The sequence below is a fragment of the Dichotomopilus funicola genome, assembly GCF_033296635.1.
Source record: "Dichotomopilus funicola strain CBS 141.50 unplaced genomic scaffold C8A04scaffold_118, whole genome shotgun sequence".
In the NCBI taxonomy this organism is placed as follows: domain Eukaryota; kingdom Fungi; phylum Ascomycota; class Sordariomycetes; order Sordariales; family Chaetomiaceae; genus Dichotomopilus; species Dichotomopilus funicola.
Window position 1 is genome coordinate 32,006 of NW_026944139.1, and position 15,934 is coordinate 47,939.

Genomic DNA, 15,934 nt, shown 5'->3' on the forward strand with positions numbered 1-15,934 from the left:
GTAACTTGGTGCTAATCTTGGTCACGGACGACGTAATTTACCATTTTTACCGGATCACCAGTGAACAAACACCACGACCATAACAGTCTTGAACTCAAAACACACCCGTTGGACCAATTCCCGGCCATCGAGTGGAGACTCGGGTTCTTTATTGATCTTGGGATGAACCGTCCCAAGTGGTGCAACCCAACACTTCAAACTGCCTCCCACAACACCGCTTTTCCGTTTTGCCACTAATACACACTCCGCCCGCCCGCCGAACGCAAATTATAATACATCATAACAGCCAACTAGTGCGACCCGATCCATACAGGACTCACGCCTTGCCACGCATGCTTTGCTCTGCCCTGCTCTGCTATACCAAACCCAACCAACCAAACAACAAACGCCATGCAACATACATCTATTTTGCCAGACTCGAAAACAAAGCAAGGGAGCAAGAAAGGGCCTTCAGTAACGCCCCTAGCGCTTCCGAGTATCCTTCCCCCGCTTCCGACTCCTCTTCTTATCCTTCGGCAGTTCCAACGGCGTGCCCTCCAACGCCTTGACCATAAACTGCACCATGTAATCATCCACCGTATGCATCCGTCCCCCAAACGCGTTGTGTTCCACCACCTTCGCTTCCTCTTCCCCGTCGTCGCCAAGCACCCCAACACTAGCAGCAGACAGCGGCTCGACGGTCCCCTCCCTCGGCGTACCCTGAGCTACAGTCGCTGACCCGGATGCTGCGCCGGATGCTGACTGCGGTTCCAAAAAGTCGGCATCGTCCTGCTGGATTTCCTTCTCCGCCTGCCGCGCGGCTGCGACATCCTCTTTATCTTCGGCTTGCTCCAGCAGCGCGCGGCCCGCACCCCGCGGGTTATGCGCACCACTACCAACTCCACGGTTGGCGTCCCCGTTACCCGCATCACCACCACCGCTGACAACGCCGCCTAGCACGCGGTCCATAGCCGCGTTGGCCGCGACATCGTCTTCGTTAGTGCCGATTACCTCGCCGTTAGTGCCGATGACGTCGCGAATGGCAAGTTTGTTGAAGTAATCCGTTGTGAACTCGCCTTCCTGAATGACGACGTCATCCAGCATCTGTTTCTGGCTGGCCTTGCGCAGGATGTTGGCTTCGATGGTGTGCTCGCTGACGAGCCGGTAGATGTGCACGTCGCGCGTTTGACCGATGCGGTGGCATCGGTCCTGGCATTGTTTGTCCATGGCTGGGTTCCAGTCTTGGTCGTAGAAGATGACTGTGTCGGCGCCTGTGAGGTTGATGCCGAGGCCGCCGGACCGGGTGGAGAGGATGAAGCAGAGGATGCGGGGGTCGTGGTTGAAGCGGTCGGTGAGGATTTGGCGTTGCTCGACTTTGGTTGCGCCGTCGAGGCGTAGGTATTTGTGTCCGTGGATGTTGAGGAATTGTTCGAGGATGTCGAGGACCTTGGTCATTTGCGTGAAGATTAGGGCGCGGTGACCCCCGGCCTGGAGCCGGCGGAGGAGCTTGTCGAGGGCCTGTAACTTGCCGCAGTCGTATTGCAGGAGTCGCTTGTCGGGGAACTGGATGGATAACCGCATGCGGGATTCGTGCCAGGGGTCCGGTGGTCGTTCCTTGGGCATGTACGGCGCATACCGGACGGGCGCTGACAGCTTCAGATCTGTCTCCTCAAACGCTTGCACGCCTTTGGGCCCTAGCAGCAGCCTGGTCATATCGCCCGTGACGACAGCCGGGGTCACGCAAGCGAACTTGCTTATCGTGGTCTCCATCGAGCCCGCGCGTTGTTGCAGCGTCGGGATAGCGTTGTGCAGCAGGTATGAATCCTCCTCGAACCAGCTCATGACCTTCTGCGGTACCTTGGGGCGCTGCTTGTACGGTCGGCGGTGCGTGTCAAACGTCAGGAGGTCAAGGAGCCGCTTTCCGTAAATCGGCCGCTGCTGGCGTCGGAGAGCGTTGAGGTACACACAATGCTGCAGCTCTTCGAATCGGCCCCATCGCGCGGCGCTTTCCAGATAGACCAGGTTTGACTTGACAGACGCCGGGTCCAAAGTGTGGTACGCATTGTTGGCTCGCGTCTTCTGGGCCTCCCTAAGATCAAGAAGGATGCGGTGCGTGCTGAGCTGCGAGATCCGGTCCGCGTCTGCGCCCGATGTGCCTTCATACCGCGTGGGGATCATGTTGAGAAAGCTGAGGCTCACCGTCTCCATGGGTTTGACAGCCAGCAGCTTCCGTCGGATGAGCTGCTCGCCGACTTCAAAGTCCGTGGCAACCGACCGTTGCATGCGAAACGATGTCATGATGGGCCGGTCCACAAACAGGTCCGGGTGGTTGCACACCTTCCGGAGCTGCATGAGGCAGTTGATGATGGACATGTAGTTCCCCGAGTTAAGGGTCTCTCGCGTGTCTGCGCGGGACAGGAAACCATCATACAGCTCGCGTTGGCGTTTGGAAAGCCGGCAGAACTCGACATGCTCGTATTTGGCCGGCATCTGTTTCTCAACATCGGCCTTGAGCCGGCGTAGGAGGTACGGGCGAAGGACCTTGTGAAGCTTCGAGATGATGGCGCGTGCTTCATCGTCCAGCTGTTCCCGCCCGCTCTCCAGAATCTGCGATTCCGGCCGCGAGAACCAATTGTGGAACTCCTTCAAATCGACGAACCCGCCTTCACCATTTTCGGGTGGGGCCAAAAAGTACAGAAGCGACCAGAGCTCTGTTAGGTTGTTCTGTAGGGGCGTGCCGGTAAGTAGCAATCGTGAGTGAGTGTTGAAGCCGAGGAGGGTCTGCCACCGCTGCGACTTGAAGTTCTTGATGTTGTGCGCTTCGTCTAGGATCATGTAATGCCACCGTCGCCGTCTGAACACCTGCTGATCCTGGAGAACCATCTGGTAAGACGTGATGCAGACATTCCACACATCGTCGTTCGTCCACCCCTGACGCTTCCGCTTGCGTTCGTCCTGGTTGCCGTAATAAGTGAGGATTCTGAAACCCGGGCACCACTTTTTGAACTCCATCTCCCAGTTGAGCATCACACTCGTGGGGACGATGACGAGGTGAGGACCCCAAACTTCGTGGTGACACGCCAGATGAGACAACAGCGCAATGGTTTGGATAGTTTTGCCGAGGCCCATCTCATCAGCGAGAATGCCGTTCGTGTTGTTCGAATACAAAGCCGCGAGCCAGTCGAGGCCAAGATGCTGATATTCGCGAAGCGTCCCGCGCAGGAGAAACGGTATCTCGGTTTTTGGTGCGGGCAGCTGCGGCGACGTGGACCGACTGTCCGTCTTTGGGGCGTTGAGCAGGGACAGGGACGCCGGTGTTTCCACATCAGTCGGCTTGGTATCGTCTGACGCCCTCGGCGACTGGCTCCGAGAGGGGCTATGGACATTCGTGGTTGGTTCTGTCTCCGGACTAGGGTGTTGTACAGAAGGTATCGCGAGCCCATCAGCGCCTGAAGTGGATTCTGCCCGCTCCGGAACATCCTCCATTGTGACGTCGTCTTCGGAAGGCTGGCCGATCACAGGCATATCGCCCGAAACCGGTGTTGCTGAGGCTGTAACGCCGCTTGTTACGGGGTCCGTTGTCCTCGACGGAGAAACCGGCCCGGCAAGTTCGCTCGAGACTCCTTCCGCAAGCCTCCCACCCACCGGCAGCGAACTAAGGGCACTGGATGTTTCCTGCTCCTTTACTTGCTCTCCCGGAGGCGCTGTAGATACGGACGGGTCGGCCGCGGGCTGATGGGCAGTACCTTCAATGATGGCGTCCCCACCTACGTCCATACCCGGCTCGGTTTCATCGATAGCACCAGCATCGATCATGTCCACATCATCTGCATCCGCATCGTCTCCCGGGGCCTCGTCCTGCAACTTCTTCAGCTCCGACTTGCCGAAAAATAGCCCGAGCAAACCGGAGAGTTCGCCCTCAGATCCATCCCCGTCGTCGTTACTGGCGTCGTCTTCCTCTTCATCGTCTTCTTCCGATTCGTCCTCAGACGACCCCAAATCATCATCCATGTCAACCGACTCGTCACTCGTGTCGTCGTCACCTAGCGCCGGCGTTGTGGCTTCGTCCGCAGGCGTCGCATCGTCCAGGGCAGGGTCCAAGGCTGGCAGGTTGGCGTATTTCTCTCGGAGCTGGTCTTGAGTAAGTCCTTCGTCCGACAGTTCGGATGCCTTATCATCCTCATCCTCGGACGACGACATGTTGTCCTCATCATCCCCATCTTCATCAGAAAGATTCGCCAGCGCCACCGATTCGACATCCAGGTCCTCGTCAGAGTCAACGTTAGATATCAAATCGTCGGTGAGCTCGTCATCAGACAGCTCCTCGGTGTCGGGGCGGGTCTGCTGAGCTAACAGTTTCTGTTCTGAAAGGTTGACGGCCTGGTTGAGGGCCGCCTTCACACGGCGTTGCTCTTCTGCCTCCCAGTCGGCTAATCGACGGCGGTTCACCTCGATCCTAACATTTTCCCAAGTCGCGGCCATGATCCTGTTGACATGACGCCACCTCACCTTGCTCTTTTCAGTCTCTTCAAACTCAATCTCTTCCACTGTTTTTGGTTGCGGATTCCGTCGTCTCCATTCGGCCTGGCACGCGATGGCCAATTTCTTAGCCGCAGCGCGATGTCGTTGTTGTTCAGAAAGCATCAACTTCCGTAAGTGAGCCATAGCTTTGACAAGATGGTCAGCGTGCGCCCACTGCCGCGGTTCCTCCACCGCTTCGGGCTCAAAAACAGAGCACCTCGTTTCCGTGAGAATCCCGCCCGGCTCCACCTCCTTCTCGACCCGCAAGATGATCCGGGCATCTTCCTCCACCGTCTCCTCCGTGTATCCAGGGCCATCTTCAGCAGCTACGAGTAGCCCCCCCTGTTCCACCGGAATCTCTGTTGCACGATCCAAAAACTCTTCAAAGGTCGGCCCGAGCTTCGGTCGGAGGTTTGCCTGTTCACGGTGAACAAGGGGTATCGTCGTTAACGGTGGTCGAGCGCGTAGGTTGATGCGAGTCGCCGCTGACGTGACCTCGGAGTCGCCATCATCTTCTGCGTCTCGCAAGTGACGGGTCGATCGACGCGTGCCGACAAATTGTTTTAATGGCGCAGCAGGACGTCGTGGGGAACCGGACCGCCGGCGAGCGCGAGTGCTTGGCTTGGGTTCATGTTGTGAAGTCGCGGATTTTCGAAGTGGGGCCTTGTTCGATGCTTGCTTCGTAGGAGCCTGCTTTGCGGAAGCTGCGGCGCGCTTGGCATTTGCACTCGTGGGTGTCGACGCGTGGCCGTTTGTCGTCGTATTTCGGCTTGTTGTCGGGGTGGGATGTCCAGTGTGTAAAACTCGCCTCGTTATACGCTTGTCGCCTGGCTGAAGCTCGAGGGGTACGGTATTGATACGCCCTGATTTCCGTCGGCCGTCCTCCCCCTTGAATGTAGACGGGCCCTCCGCTTCGATTTTCTTCCATGGCGGGGACTCCGGTTTCGGTTTCCGCGCGGAGTTGTTTGGTGTGGTATCGCGCACTCGACGCCGTTTCGCGGGAGGGCCGTCCTCGTCTGTCCTCGTCGGCTGCTGCGTGTGGACGCCATTGCTATGTGGGGTTTGGGCCTCAGACAGCTGTTCGGTGCAGTTCCCAGGCGTTATTTTGTTGGTATCGTGTCCGCTTGTGGATCCGGGTAACTCGTCGGGGTCTGATTTGACAGTTTGAGCCGTCTCAAGCTCCGGCGTGGATGGTGGTGGTTCGGAGGGTTGAGCATTGTCGCCGGGAGCTAGAGGCGGAACTGCGTCTGTTGGGCTGGGCGACGCGATCTCCGTCATAGTAACAAGGGACACCGCAACGTAGAAACGGCCGAGATCTCGACGAATCTGGCATCTGGCACAATGAAAATAACGTCAGGAGAATTCTCTAAACTCAACGATTCTTGTCTCAAAATTTCTGCATGGCCACGGTCCTGTGAGGCTGGCTGCGGACTGATTTGTGTTTGAAATGCTTCTTGTCCGCAAAACTTTGCCAGCCAACAAAAAATTCCACCCGCTGCAAGCCTGAAGGCGAATGCCGCGGCGGGCAGTTGGCAACGCGTGGTGGCTGCCTGAGGCGTCAATTTCTTGGAAGCTGCCCGGCTGGATGAAATTGTGGGGTCGAAACAACCAATCAGGTTACCCCCGCATCCCCATCGAACCACCTCAAACGTCCAAGCTCACAAGCTGGGCGGCGTTCAATCGACATCATTAGCTTCACCAGTCGATTCGCATTGCGACAACCCCGGCAAGGTCAGTTTGGAGACCTTTGAATTGTGACACTGAAAACTGAAAGCTAACAAGCTTGCAGATGCTGTCTCGTCGGATCGTGCGGGCGTCGCCCCTCCGAACGGCAGCTCTCCTGCCCGCGCGACGCCTCCCCATGGTCCAACACCGAACCTTCCTCCCGGAATCCATGACTGGTAGTGGGAAGGCAATCGACGAGAAATACCCCGACTCCGATTACCCAACCCTCAGTGAAAAGGAGGACCCCGAGATGGTGCGTCCAGTGAGACGGGATGATAGTCAGGGATGAGAGCTGATGAATTGGCGCAGAACGGAGGCTATATCAATCCCCCTCGCATCAAACGCCAATTCCGCGATCCCCATGCCGACTGGTGGGACAAGCAAGAAAGGAGGAACTTTGGCGAGCCGGTTCACGAGGACAACGATATCTTGGGCATGTTTTCTCCTTACGAGTACACATGGGTCGGAACCGGGAAGGGCCTCTTCCAGATTGGTTGCTTCGTCGCCGTTTTTCTCAGTGTGGTATGGGTCACCAAACAGATCTACCCGGACAGGGTTGCATACCCGCGGGAATTCGAAGACGGTCTTGAGAGGGAACTGGGCGGTCGCGGTTCAATGAGGGTGAGTCAAACTACTTGATCCAAGAACGCTACAGCTCGCTGACATCGTCGTCTAGGCCAGGAAGGCGGGTGACCCGGACCCGTAGGCGCGGATCAAGAAGCAAAATATGTACATCCAATAACTAACTGGCAAATACCTGACCTTTTCTTTTGTGCCATTTAGCCTTTCTTACCCGCACTTTTGGAAGTCCGCAAACTTGCCCATACTGCCACTGTGAGGTCTATTGAAATAATTCGAGGGCAGAGCGCAAGGCTAAGGAGCAGTTGGAATTGCGCCTGTCCCTGCCCGCATACCCACTTTCTTTCCTCAGGTGATATGTACCTGCAGCCACCTTTGTTGACTTCAACAATTACCAGGCTGAGCAAGCGCCTTACAGAAAAGTCGCCCCTTAAAACCGACTAGCTACCAATCAAAGCAGGATCGGAGCGCAACCGGGCTAGGTCCTTCAAGACACGGCACGTTCTAGGCCTAAACCCCCACAACCAGCACGTACATCTGGACATCCACGCCGCGGCCAGTCAGGTCGCCCGCGCCTTCCATGTACATCACCAGGGGACGAGCTACCTAGGTCCCTATATGTGACCTGTATGGTGAACAAGCACCAACCGAAACGGGCCGATGATTGAAATGAAGCGGGCCTTGGATGGCGAATGCCCCGTCCAGCGGACAGAACCTATGCAAACCAAGCGATAACACATTGCATCATATACGCGCGCAAGAAGGCAGGAGCACCCCACCAAACACCCATATGCTTAGGAGGGCATGGGCTCCATGTTTACCTCCGTTTCTGCCCATGAAACCCCGCATCAACTTCATCTCTGAACCGAAGGTGGAGATGTCAGGTCGACCTCACTGACTTCCTTTGGAACCGTTGCCAACGGCGCAACGTACGATATTTTTCGGTTTCTTGTTTGACCCCAGACACCCCGTTTGTCCCGTTGGCATACACTTTGTCTCTCTTGGCGCAGACCCCATCCTCATCCGGAAATTTTTATTAATTTTGACTCTTTCCGGCCTCGCCGGCAGAAGCGCCCCAGCAACACGCTGCCCGAAAGGATGCGGTACGACGACTGGGATATTATCCTCTTTCCTACCGGCCGCGACTCCAAGATTCCCTTCAAGGAGTTCAAAGTTGCCTGCCATGTCGTTCCGGACCTAGAGCTCGCCCACATCCACGGGGCAGTGGGCGTTCCGGTCATGACCTGCTTCGTCCCAGGTCTCCCGCCTGGTGCCGGCTTCCAGATATCGATGCATTGCTGGCGCCGGCCCGATCTTAGCCAATTTTCCCGGGCGTATAGCAAACACACGGACTTGATCAAGTTCGAGGCACGAATCCTTATTGACGGACGGCTGGTCGCGTATGTCTTTACACACCCACCACCGCAAACTCCACGATGTACTTACTTACATGGTGGTTTAGCTCGACCGTCCTCGACCGCGATGTTAATGGCCCCCACTTAATTACCAGCACATGCGGTGCGTAGTACACGGTCTTTGAGGGATACGTTGCGGTAATACTGATGCACAGGGTCAGAATTCACCAAGACCGGCGAGTTAGAGCGGCTCAAGTTCCCCCACTTTCGTCGAGAGTTGTTATTCCAAAACCATTGGCGGCCCGGAGACGACGTCGGCCGCATCAAGATTGTTATCAGCGAAGGCTTCCCCCGAGATTCCCTTTCTGCCCCAATCGAGCGTGTCAAGAACGTCGTGGCATTCTCTTTCCAGCATGCCCCTCTAGGTGGGTTGCGGTTTTCTACTCTAAGCCTCTGTTGGCCCACATTCACTGATGAGACAGAGCAGAGATCCTCGAGAATAATGCTATCGCCTGGCCGAATCAAGCAATGTGGCAAGCGTCGACCTTCAATCCGATCATGCCTGTTCCGACGTACCACCTCGACGATGGCCCCAGCTCACACGCACATTCTCCGAACCGCAAGTCCGCGCCGCTGAGGAATACCAAAGGACAAGGGTTTCCAACGCCGTCTACAGCGAGAGACGTATTTCAGAACCCGGGTACCCCGGGCTTCCTAAATACCCCATCTTTTCAAATGCCGTTTCTCGACATCGGCGGCCCGACAGCACCTAACGCCCCGCCGTATCCCGACCCCTTCACCGAGGCAGATTACATGGAATTGGCTACGTCAGCGATGAATGGGGGTGCTAATGACCTGTTAGAAGGACTGCCGGCATGGCCAACAAACGGCCGCCGATCGAAACAGTCATCGGATGCCATCATGACCGACTATCCTCCCCTCAATGCGCCCGAACCGATGCACATTTCAGGAATGAGCTTAGACGATGACATTAGAAGTCTGAAGGTGCCGGAGAATACGCCCACTGGCGGAACTGATGGGGGTCAGGACACGCCACTCCCCTCGCACCGGGTTGGCATCATGCCTCCCGATTTTGCCTCGTCACTCACACAGTCGCTCTTGAACCAACCGTTCGCAGCCACCGGTCGCCATCAAACCGTGTCAGGTGCGGAGGTAGAATCGGGGATTGGAAAAGACCACCGACAATCCACACTAGGAGGCGATATCGCAGTCGGCACTGCGGCTAGCATTCCAGGGCTTTCAAAATCGTCATGTGACGACTTCTCGTCAATTATTCGAAGCCTCGGATCCGAGAGCAACAACTCTTCGTTAACCACTCCAGGCGGTTCCGAGATTCTGGAGCAGGGCGCTGCTCGCGATCTCGGGATTGACATCCTCGGCATCGGGGATGGAAACGGCAATGGACTTGTCAATGCTCTCACGAAGCGTTCGAGAAACTTCACGCCTGCATCGGTCAAGGTGATTGATGAAGAAGATGAACCACGTCGGGTCAGCTCCCACGTTCGAGGCGCTTCGATCAGCGTGGAGGATGTACTTCTTAGCGATGCCTGTCAGTGAGCGCTAGGCGGACTTGAAAAATAGGCATCCTTATGGAAGGCGGGGTCGTTGGCTCAAATGCACGGCGGTGATAGCCCGTTCTTGAATCGTTAAGGAGGCGGAATGACTCTCAATCATTTAATTATTTTGGCCAAGGTTTAGCGTGTAACCTGTCAGCGCGCTGATGCGGGCAGGTATGTACCGACTACAAGTTTCGCTACCTCTCTTTTGTTTCTCTTATTCTTCTCCTCTTTTCCCGGTTATACAAAGGGATTATCCTTAATGGCAGTCTACGCTTAGCCCTTTTAATACAAAGTCAACTCCACGTCCTTACCCAGGTACTTTACGCGCAGTAAGCCTCGCCGGCCCTAAAAGAAGTGGGGCAACTAGCAACTGCCCACAGCTTCTGACGTGTTGCCCTGCCAACGAGCCCAGCTGAACCGCCGTTTTAATCCCCCACTCTCTGCCGCCGGAATAACTGCTCCCACCTCCGAAATCCCGATTGCCGAAACCTAAGTGGGGACAAGACCGATCATCATGGACGCGCGACGACGGCAGATTCTCGAGTGGATATGCACTGGGAAGCATGTCATTCAGACCGACTACGACAAACCCGCTAGCGATCGGACCGCCGATGACGCGACTCGTTCCGCCCACCATGTCGCTCCCTCAGAGACGTCAACAAGTTCGTCGTCTGATATCCCAGACGAACTGATTGGCACCGATCACGACCTCCTGATCCCAAGCTCCGCCGATATTGATCGCGTCTTCCAAGACGGCCGCGCGACGTGGGCGCGTTTCGCCGAGCTCGCCGAGGCCCTTCCTCTACACGCCTTCCCCGCCGAATTTGCCAGTCTTTCTATCATGCTGAAGGATGTCCCTGCTCTCCCAGATAATCCACCTAAGAAGGGTTTTATTATTGGGCGGCCCCTGTGGCATGTACCAGATCCCGACCCCGCGGGTGGCACAGAAAAGCCGGAATGGGATTTGCAGTATGCCCACGGCGTTCAGAAGTTCTTCCATGTATCTTACCCACGGCCGATCGAGTGTCATATCTACTCGTAGCCTGCGATCCTAGGCCATGCGCTTTTGGCCGCGTAAAAAAGACTCTCGTTTCTCACGATGTGCTGGTCGTACATTCTGTCGGCCCGCATGCTTGAATTGCAGGGCAGTAAGCCGGTCTACTCTCGGTTTTCCCTGCTGCCGGTCTCGGCTAAGACGTTTCGGGCTATAGCCGGAGAGGTCGTCCTTAATCTGGGAGCATCTGCCTCCCGTAAGTTAGTTCGATGGCTGTGCTCTCGCCTAAACCTGGCTGGTTGGCGGATGGTGGGGGGTTCCCTCCATCCCTATAGCCGCGTTCCTGGCTACGCTCGCTCTCCCATTCTACCACAACAGCGGCCTCCGACCGCAATTCCCGATTACTTCGCTCGGAAAGCCTATCCCACAGAGCACCGAATCTACGGAACATACCATTACCACCATCCGTCAGTATGTCACTGATCTTCGCTACTACATGACGTTGAGCATATACCCCAGATCCGTTGGCTCGATCATCTGGGGCATTTTCTGGCAGCCCGATGTCGACGCGAACCTTGTTAGCCCTTAGCTTGCCTCAATCATCTCTGCGATCAACCCGATTCTCGGCTCCTGTAACCTATATCTCCTTGCCAAAGTGTTTGCACTCCGACGACCATGCGTTGCCCTATGGTGGCTGGGCATCTTTCTTTTAGGCGACTTCGTTATCCTCGACTGTATTTCCTGTTATCTCAAGACACTTGAGGAGCGCTGGGGGTTCGGTTCAATGGGGCTGCCTGATATTACGGTGGCTGCTTGGACCGGATCGCCCCAGTCCTTCCTAGATAGCGAACCGGCGCCCGCCAGCGTGTATCCTAAGGGGCAGGTATCTAGGGCTGACGTGCTATGACATCGCTATAACTTTCGTCCTTAGGAAGATGTATATTTAGCATGGCGCCCCTTTGGCTATATTGCCAAAGAGCTCCTCGAGCCAGATCTTTGGCCTTGGCTTGACCACAGCTGTATGAAGGAATACTCCCACTGGGTCTGGTACATCAAAAAGGGAAATGATATCCTTCGCGATGTCCAGCTGGGTTTTCGCCGCGATACCGACAGATTCGTCCCAGATGTCCCGGACCGCTTGAAGATGTACTCTGCGCGTCGAAGGGCCGGGCACGATAGCGTCATCAAATTGGAGCCATCGAGAAAGTCCACACTTCGCATGATAAACTCCTGTGTAGAGGATGTTTGTGGAGACCGGGATGCTTGCATCTTGGCCATGCCGGGGGCCATGAGCCACCCTTGGCTGAAGGATTGGAGGGGACTGGAGTGATCGGGACTGGTGGACCCGCCAACTCTTTCCTCCTTTTTCTCTCCTCCTTTTGCTCTGCCCTTGGTGACTTCTTTTCCCTTCTTTTGAGCTCTGCCTTGGGCCCCTTTGCTTCCGGAAGCTGCTGCCTTGCAGCTCCGATCATACATTGCATATGTATCGCCTAACCAACAACGCGGACCCAACTGTTGGTCTTCTATGTGTTCCGTCGAAAGACGGGGTTTGCTAACCCAGCAATGGCTGTCACTCCCGAGTCCCGTGTTGCAAACGCGTGTAGTTCGTGAAATCCAAAGATTGCGGGTTGGGAGGAACGGGTCCCGCTGCCGAAGTGAATCGGACAGAAGACCGACAATCCTGCCGGAAAGCAGAACCAGAGGAGATAAGGTTAGCAGTAGGTAGGAAGCAGACATCGTCCACTGCAAGTAACTTCCGATAATCATCCTCGCGTATTATAACGTGACAAGGAATTTGCAAAAGAGAGATCACTAATAGGGGGCGAACCGCTGAAGACCATATCCATGTCATAGACCCCGGGTTCTCACAAACAAAACTCCCACCCTGTACAGTAAAAATATAGGCGCCTTACGTTAGATGGCCCAGACGACTATGTGTCATAGTCCCGTACTTCAAACCCATCTAATTAATCCCAAACGTCCGCCCAAGAATAAAGTCATAATGTAGAAATTGCCATGGAGAGATATTAGATCAAACACCGAATGACGCTGTTCTATACCCTAGCGACTTTGAAGGCAATTTCCAAGCCGAAATCTTGGTGACTTTCGTACCGAAAGTACTAATATTTTGTGAACAGCTGGTTTGATTGTCTCAACGGTTTCAATTTGGGAACTGGTTAATTAAATTCAAGAATGGCTCATTTTGCTGAACCAGAAAAGAACGGTTTCATGGGAGGAAGAAGTTGATAACGCCCGATATCTAAGGTTTCGGAGCCCGGTGGGCCAATGTTCTAGATATGGGAAGGTATGAGGTAGTGGGAGGGTGTTAGGTAGTGGGAAGGTATATAAGGTTGTCTCTTTCAAGGCCTTCCACTCCCCAAACTCCTACAACTTTTCCCATCTTCCATCCTCCCATCTTCCACTTTTTCCAACTTCCACTTTCTCAATCCTCCTATTTCCCATCTTTTTCTCTTTTTTCCCATCTTCTTTTTTCCTCACCTTCCTTTTTTCCCATCTTCTACTTTTCTCACCTTTCACTTTTCCGACCTTCCATATTTTGATCCTCCAAACTCCACATTACCTCGTGAAGTCATAAAACTTGCATAATGCCAACACTCGGGCAGATGCGAGGACGCCTCGCCTCGTTCTGGCTAATGGCCAGTCCCGAGCAAAAGGACGCACTGGGGCGCTTCCTTGCTGGACCCTCCCCGGTACATGTACAAGCCCAACACGAGGGCATAATCCCATCTCCCGAAGAAGCTCGTATCCGCCTCGATCTCGCAAAGCAGTTAGAATTGACCATCCGAGAACGAATGGATGTCAAGACTTGGAGATTTACAGCCATTAAGCTCGCAGTGGTGTTTACCATGCCGCTGGGCATGTTGAGAGGTATGGCAGAGTCTGGAGAAAATCCAGACCATCCTTATTTTACTGCCGACTGTGGACTCAGGCTAGTATCTGAGCTAGTTAAGGAATGTCAGTCCATGACGTGTGATAAATAATCGTCTCATTGTCAGTATCACTAATTATGGAGCTAGTTCTTCCCGATGACACAAATGTCTCACCTGGGAGATCACAATCGACTGATGACGAGCCTGTACGCAGCGAGGTTGCACAGAAGGTACATTCACATTGTTTCAACAGTATCATTTATAACAACATGTGCAAATCATGAAGCTCATCACCATATATCATAGTGTTTCAATCGAGACCGGCGCGCGTGTCTCCTCACGGGAGCTGCCAATCCAGAGGCCTGCTATATTATGCCGTTTTCGTTCAACTCGACCGCCAGCCGCGTAACTCGCACAATTACCTTAATGATGGGTGCGTCCCTGTTGGGCGATCGCCCATGGCAGGAACTTCTTGCCGAAAGGGTCGGCTCGTCAGACCACGCGTGGAATATGTTGGCCATCAGCACCCAACTCCATTTCTGGTGGGCCAAGGGGCTCTGGGCGATCCAGTGCCTCGATATCTCACCAACACTGACATCGGCGGAGCCTACCAGCAAGTACACGGTCACCCTTCAATTCAGATGGATGCCGAAGCGAAGCGAGCGGTCCCGAAATCGGGTAATCCACCTTGAGAAGGGGGAAGGGGAAGAGATGCTGGCGGAGCTGACGACTTGGTACGGCAACCCAAGCACCCAATCTCGAGAGGGGGGAATCATCGCAGCAACGGATGTCTATTCCCACCAGCCGCTTCTCTCGGGCCATGTCTTCCACGTCCGCTTTGATAGCGAGGAGGAGGCACAGAACATGAAGGATGTGGTGGACCTCCAATGGTATCTCATTGTCACAGCGTCTTTGGCTGGCGCGCCCGATGAAAATGAGCTCTCCGAATTTGCGCGCCATGATGAGGACGGATATGAGGACGGATATGAGCATGGATACGAGGATGGATATGAAGACGGATATGAGGACGAATGAGGTCGAATATGAGGATGACAACGTCTGTGACGCTACAATTAGCATGATACAAGTTGATGGCCTCACGGTCAGCTTGGACCCGCTCCATAGGGAAATACTACCGTTTTTTCTCTTCCTGTTTCTATTTCTGTGTCTCTTTCTATTTCTATTTCTATTTCTATTTCTATTTCTATTTCTATTTCTATTTCTATTTCTCTGTCTTTCTTTTTTAGTTTTTTATTCTCTCTCTCTCTCTTTTTGTTCCTCCTTCTTTTTCTCTCTCTTTCGGCAGAATCAACCTTTGATAATTAACTGAGAGAACGCTGTGGGCAGTTTCTTTTTGTAGAAACGCTACAGTCACTAGCGAAATCGGCTTCCGCTTTCCTCTCTCACCTCATTCTAGCGCACGGACCGTTTATGCATCTAGCCAACCACACCGTGTGCCCTCGCACGCGCTTGTGTACCAGGCAGGATAGTGCAACAACATAGTATTACGATGACCGTCAGCCAACCTGGACTGTCAGCTAGAAATGGCTGCGGCAAGAAATGGCTGTTCTTACGATAACCGTCGTCAAATAATAAGCTGAATACGGCTCCATTGCAGTTCCATCAATGGCTAATAGATAAGAGAGGTCGCGGCTGATTCCTTGACCAAGTGCCTGATAGCGATGGTTCCGGTTGCTGTTGCTCGACTGCCGACCCGCCTGTCGGGTCGTCTGCCGTCACCGAATTCGGGTACGGTCACCGTGTCGCTGAATGGACGATCCCAGGCACCACGCAGGGGCCATTGCTTCATCTTCAGGGCCTAAATCAGGGCACATTTTCTATTGGCCAATTTAGCCGCCAGAGCATGCTATTTTTGACGCACCACTGGCGGTCATGTGACCCTGTCGACTCATTTAGTCGTGGTGAGGGCTTCCACTCCAGCGCAGCACCTCCCGATGCGTTACAGCCATTCCCCAATGCACTCTCTGCGAGAACGATCTATACGGCATTCCGCAGCATGGCGCCCAATCTTTCGCTCTCTCAACATCATCAGATTCGAGATATGATCCTAAGTAATTCGCTGACCGGTGTTCAGATTGCTAGCGTAGCAGGCTGCAGCCCGCGCTCCATCCGCACCATCCGAACAAACCTTCGATGCTTTGGAACAACTAAAGCGCCGGCGAACGGGGTTAGATGCCCAAAGAACATCACGCCGCCTATGCTACGTGCATTATGCGACCGATTGATCGAGAAGCCGTACATGTACCAGGACGAGATGGTTGTGTTCCTCTGGGACGAGTTTAACATCTT

The 15,934-nt window shown here is 54.4% G+C and overlaps 6 protein-coding genes across 6 annotated transcripts; 5 read left to right on the forward strand and 1 right to left on the reverse strand.

The window, feature by feature from the left end:
• Positions 1-462: 462 nt before the first annotated feature.
• On the reverse strand, positions 463-5,778 carry C8A04DRAFT_33223 (SNF2 family N-terminal domain-containing protein; the record flags this gene model as incomplete). Its single annotated transcript, XM_062782376.1, has 1 exon — positions 463-5,778. The coding sequence occupies one exon, from the start codon at positions 5,776-5,778 to the stop codon at positions 463-465; it is 5,316 nt and encodes a 1,771-aa protein (XP_062632682.1).
• A 508-nt stretch (positions 5,779-6,286) lies between these two features.
• C8A04DRAFT_15982 (putative NADH:ubiquinone oxidoreductase 20.1kD subunit) lies at positions 6,287-6,931 on the forward strand (the record flags this gene model as incomplete). Its single annotated transcript, XM_062778690.1, has 3 exons — positions 6,287-6,478; positions 6,535-6,846; positions 6,902-6,931. Coding segments are annotated over 3 exons (534 nt in total), but the record flags the coding sequence as incomplete, so codon positions are not given.
• A 971-nt stretch (positions 6,932-7,902) lies between these two features.
• Positions 7,903-9,737, forward strand: C8A04DRAFT_33225 (uncharacterized protein; the record flags this gene model as incomplete). Its single annotated transcript, XM_062782377.1, has 4 exons — positions 7,903-8,204; positions 8,267-8,322; positions 8,381-8,584; positions 8,647-9,737. 4 exons carry the CDS (start codon positions 7,903-7,905, stop codon positions 9,735-9,737), a joined length of 1,653 nt encoding a protein of 550 aa, XP_062632684.1.
• Positions 9,738-10,253: 516 nt separating this feature from the next.
• C8A04DRAFT_33226 (uncharacterized protein) lies at positions 10,254-10,781 on the forward strand (the record flags this gene model as incomplete). The annotated part of the gene is made up of 1 exon (XM_062782378.1): positions 10,254-10,781. The coding sequence occupies one exon, from the start codon at positions 10,254-10,256 to the stop codon at positions 10,779-10,781; it is 528 nt and encodes a 175-aa protein (XP_062632685.1).
• A 736-nt stretch (positions 10,782-11,517) lies between these two features.
• On the forward strand, positions 11,518-12,629 carry C8A04DRAFT_40834 (uncharacterized protein; the record flags this gene model as incomplete). The annotated part of the gene is made up of 3 exons (XM_062785078.1): positions 11,518-11,631; positions 11,665-11,976; positions 12,588-12,629. The coding sequence occupies 3 exons, from the start codon at positions 11,518-11,520 to the stop codon at positions 12,627-12,629; spliced, it is 468 nt and encodes a 155-aa protein (XP_062632686.1).
• Positions 12,630-14,134: 1,505 nt separating this feature from the next.
• On the forward strand, positions 14,135-14,659 carry C8A04DRAFT_15980 (uncharacterized protein; the record flags this gene model as incomplete). The annotated part of the gene is made up of 1 exon (XM_062778689.1): positions 14,135-14,659. One exon carries the CDS (start codon positions 14,135-14,137, stop codon positions 14,657-14,659), a length of 525 nt encoding a protein of 174 aa, XP_062632687.1.
• Between the last annotated feature and the right edge of the window lie 1,275 nt (positions 14,660-15,934).